Source organism: Penaeus chinensis, chromosome 31, assembly GCF_019202785.1.
Source record: "Penaeus chinensis breed Huanghai No. 1 chromosome 31, ASM1920278v2, whole genome shotgun sequence".
NCBI classification, from domain to species: domain Eukaryota; kingdom Metazoa; phylum Arthropoda; class Malacostraca; order Decapoda; family Penaeidae; genus Penaeus; species Penaeus chinensis.
Window position 1 is genome coordinate 12,615,262 of NC_061849.1, and position 5,000 is coordinate 12,620,261.

A 5,000-nucleotide genomic window follows, 5' to 3' on the forward strand; every position below is an offset into this window, starting at 1 on the left:
CTGTCCTAAAAGCTCATATACAATATCAATAAATAATGCTTCTAATCCAGGAAAATATCATGGGTAATGTTTCTCTTCAGCACATTAAAATTTAGTGAATGTGCATCATCTCTGACATAGAACCCCAGCTTCTGCCTCACGAGAACAGAGCAGACAGCAGCTTGTTGGCATACAAACACTGGCTGTAGAAGAAAACCCTCATCTGACATGCCCAGCTTCTTTTTCTCCACTATGCCGCAGAGATGAGGGATACAATCATTCTGAAAGAAAAATTGTTCTCCTGTATATGTTTGTAATTTTCACTGTATGTGCCTATAAACTTAAAGATTTAAAATAAAAATAAATCAAAAGATTAATTTAATTCAACAGTAATACAGTTTATCTCTTAAGATGAAATACTGCAGTTCATTACCCTTACATACTGCTAAAGTTTATCAGTCTGCTAAACAGACTGATGAACAAACTCTCTCTCTGCTATCTCTTATATACATACCTTAGCACAAACATAAAGCAATATATCATCCATTAGGGAGTTAAAATATGCATAATTCACAATATAGTACCAATCATATAATATTAACACAATGGTGCCATAGACATGCACTATCAATTGTATTTTTTTTTTTTTTGCAAATTTTGTTTATACATAGATGGCTCCACAAGTGCTTAGTTTGCAATGAGTCATTTAGAAGGCTTACCTGACATCAACTGATTACCTAATTTCTTGAATTTTTGCAAAAAAATTCTAATACTATTATTAGCACTACTATTATGGCTATGATTGCTATCATTATCATCATCATTAGAATAATTATCATTACCGATACAGTGACTATTATAATGTTATTTGCTTTCCTATTAGAATTTTAAAAAATACAACAATCAAGAAAATAGGTATACAGGATAAATAATGTAAAGTAACAGACTCCTCAGTGACTAAGCACTTATCGAGCATCTATCAATAGATTAAATCCCTGTGAACTGAATATGTACATACATAGCCTGTACAGTTTAAAATATAGCATGAAACTTTACATTTCTTCCAATAATGTGACTTAAACAAGAAGCTCAAACTTAAAGCTTTAATTCAATATGCCTTCCACTGCTACTGACTGTTCAAGAAAAACTCACCCATAGAGATAATAGAAGAAAGCCAAAAGGTAGAAGGCCAGCTTGATCCAGCCCTCTCTCTGGCACTGGCTCAGCACCTCATGGTTCATGATGCTTGTGGGGTCGTACAATCCGGGCCCGGACATCACTGGTCTGTTTCGGTACCTGAATAACACATATAGAGCTCAAGCCAAAGTCCTGATGTGTGTAATCTGATGTGTGTAATTTTCAGAGAACTAAATCAAATTCCCCATAATGTGTTCCTCATATGCTGTGTTATTAAGGGACAACCTTAAGTTACTGTAATTACTCTGAGGGTGTGCGGCTGCTTACCTGTTGATATGGTAGGCAATAAGAGGGACATTGAGAGCTAAAGTAAACCACTCGCCAGCCATGAGGAAGAAGATGTTGAACAGCAAGTGAAGGGCATATTCTGGTAACACCAACTGCAAGAAAACAAGTACATGTTTGTAAATATATCTTGAATATTACCAGAATGACACATGAATGAAATTCTGATAATGTGAATAAGTTACAAAACCTATATATAAAAAAATATATACATATGTAAGAGATAAAAAAGTTCTAATACAGCATTGAATGCATGACATTCTAAATTAAATTTAATCCAATAACATATTACATTTAAAAATCTCCAAAATATATACATATACAATATATATTTACACTTAGTCCCCCAATGAACACAAGCCAATTAAACTTACTGGATTTAGGCTGTTACACTGGTCTATAGGGTTTTTGTAGTCTGTCTTCAGTTCATCAAAGGCAATTATCTGAAAGAAAAAAAGAAAAAATCAAAATTAGTTTAATACTCCTCTCCTTGTAGTGAAAGATATATTTCCTTTAGCTGTCTTGTAATAAGGTTGGGATTAGCTTCTACTTTCCTTCTCAAGAAAGGGAGTGTGTGAGCAAACCCAGCTTGATGACCTCTATGCATCCAACCTGGACACATAGAGGTCATCGAGCTGTGGAGCGGCAGTGCTTGGCAAGGTGGCCAAGGTACCAACAAATCTGACATTGACAGGGGGAGGTTGATATGGTCAGACAGGGAGGCTCTGTCCACCAATATAAACATCATGAGGGAGATCATGTCTACATAAAGTCATCTTGGCAATATTGGTGTAGGACTTAGGCAGCCACTTGGGGGAATGGTGTAGAATTGTACTGTTACTGCATCATAGTCTATGAGGCAAGAAAGTAATTCTTCACCACAATCTGACCAATCGTTGTCATAGACAGGGGAGTTTGTTGGGGAGATGGAGACAGTTCTGGTACAAGTATTGAAGGAGGGATGAGGCTGGGCAGGAATGGGTTTGCTAGTGAAATCAGTCAGGTTTGATAGTGTTTTAGCTTGGGATTCCGATGTAATTGTGGCAAAGCGGGAACATTTGTTGATAATGGGGTAAGCCACATTACCCCTACTAGAGGTACAAAAACTTCATTACTGGCCATGGTCAGCCTGGAGTATATTGGAGGGAGAAACAGTCTACCCCTCAGGGTCCCCTTGTGGAGTAGGGGCTAGACAACTGAACAGGGGAATACCATGGCTCCTACGGAGTTCATGACTGGTACAAAGTAAGCTTTTCATCTTTTCAACACAGCTCTCATACCTTAGGAAGTGGAAAATAGAAAGGGTTGGAGAAGAGAAGGAAGTGGCAAGGGAAGAAAGACAAAATTGTGCAAAATTGGTTGAGTCAAGGGCTGAGGCCCAAGGTAAAGGTGATTCCCAGCATTATGCAGCATGTAATAATTTGGTATACATTTACAGGAAAGTGCAATTATTATAAAGAAAGGGAAAAACAACACTAACTGACACATAAAATAATTTACGTAGGCAAAGAAAATTCAGGAACAGAACCCCTGAAAGGAAAATACAGCTATCTGGTGATGGTCTGAGGGTGAAAGCGCTGGGTTAGGATGCACAAAGCTGATGCTGGTATGTAAACCTATACCATGGACATTCTCACATGGCACACCTTGTAGACCTTTTTCATGATTTACTATCAAATAAGGACCCAGTCAAAGTTCTGCTTTGCACAGTGGCCGTGGCATTTATTGATGTGGTCCTATTCTGACCAATTACCAAAAAATGCCTTATAATCTATTTAGATAAATTTCAGGTTTCAACCAGCCTCACACTTTCAAAACAATTTCCTTTAAATGGTTGTTTACTGCTCTTAAGCTGTTGTTTTCTGTAGAACCATTTCAAGACATTAAGATTTCAATTTTATGTTTTATGCTTTCAAGATAGTCTTTGAAAAGAATGTTTTTCATTCATACTGTTATACTAAACAACCCTATGAACATAAATTTGAAGCTGTGAACAAAGGTTGTCGAAACTCTTACCCCATGGGCCCTTGTTCAGTCGCTCTCAATAGAACTATCTCATCAAAAGGAATTGGGGCAGACTGGGGATGGTCCATTTCTTTCCCATCTAAAGGGGGGGTATGGGTGATACGCTTATTTTAAAATAAAATATTGTGGAGGAACAAATCATATTTTTGCTTAATGCACAAACAATGCCTGAAATAATATAAATGTAGCTCACATATATGAGCCACTTCACCCTCTCCTTATGGTAAAGGCACAGGCTTTCCATATATAGAGTATGAATAGAGTATGGTTTATTAAATGGTCTATATACCCATGATCCTTTAATGCGTGGATTACATATCAGCTGTTGTTATTATGGGTTTCAGTTGATTTAATTTACAGAGTGATGAGCATTTCTGCCCTGAAGTCAGTGTCAAGCACTACTGCCACAGTTTCCCATCAAAGTTCAAAATCCTCAGAGACCCTTAACATGCCTGTGCTTTATGTTGATGAATTTTTATTTTGTTACTTCTGAATAAATACCCTAATCAGTGCTGATGGATACTGATATTCAAATACAGTTATTAACCTTCTCTTAATCCCATAACTTTAAAACCCAATAATTAATGCACAATATATTTTTAAAAATAAAAATATAATCCTTATGGCAGTGGCATTTTTTTAACAGGTTGGAAAAACTCTGGTGTCACTTTTGTATGTTTCATATCCCTTTCAGATATTTACAATGTTCTATGATGTATCGAAATATAAAGAATCCTATAAAAGTAAAATCTGAGACACTTAACTGTTTTGGAGCTCATACCACTTGCAATCAGGTCTGCATTTTTGTTTAGTTCTCAAATTTGCTATATACAGCTATCACACGCCTGGTATCCAGTGATTTCTTATAAACATTTCATGAAGTGCAATGGCTTTCATAACTTTCATATCACACATTTGCAATGTACTGCTTTAAAAGTACTGAATGAAACTCACGCAACAGCATATTTTAAAATTCCCACGCAATTCTTTAGGCTTATCGTGCCAGTAATATGGGGCAGACACATCAATTTGCTCAATGTAAGAAATGTATTAGTTGCTCTAAATACTCGATATTATCAAAGTTTACTGTTGTAATGTCATATACTTTTAGGCAGAAAAGTCTCCTTCATGTAACTTTATGCAGGCTTCATCTACATACAAAATTAATTTATTACAATAAATGTAAACAAACAAAATGGCATCAATGTTTTGTTTACTAAATGTTAATCTTCTGGAATAGCATCATTTAACCAATCACGACAATTATGGCATCAATACATGCCTCTCTCCTTCTAGTACACACATATGTAAGAAATATGTTGTGGAACCAACCCAAACCCCCACATTCTTATCCCCAATAGCAGGGATACAAAGAATCCTTTACATTTGCACAGCATGGTAAAGTGTCAGATAAACTCAATGTCATGAGCTCCTGCATGTTAGTCATGTGCCCTATCCTGCTGTGAAGATGGGAGGATTCTTTATTTCCCTAGGCAGAGCCCTTGCACTAGACG

General features: G+C 36.4%; 1 protein-coding gene across 1 annotated transcript in view; it reads right to left on the minus strand.

Moving 5' to 3' along the window:
- The window catches only part of LOC125041880 (protein cornichon-like), an 8,934-nt gene that overhangs the window by 1,657 nt on the left and 2,277 nt on the right, over positions 1 to 5,000 (minus strand). The window contains exons 2-5 of the mRNA XM_047637256.1: positions 1,836 to 1,904; positions 1,444 to 1,556; positions 1,132 to 1,275; positions 1 to 260 (exon numbers count right to left, since the gene is read on the minus strand). The exon at positions 1 to 260 is cut by the window's left edge and continues 1,657 nt beyond it. Coding sequence (XP_047493212.1) covers positions 230 to 260; positions 1,132 to 1,275; positions 1,444 to 1,556; positions 1,836 to 1,904 — 357 coding nt within the window. The 3' untranslated portion in view covers positions 1 to 229. The remainder of the gene's footprint in view (positions 261 to 1,131; positions 1,276 to 1,443; positions 1,557 to 1,835; positions 1,905 to 5,000) is intronic.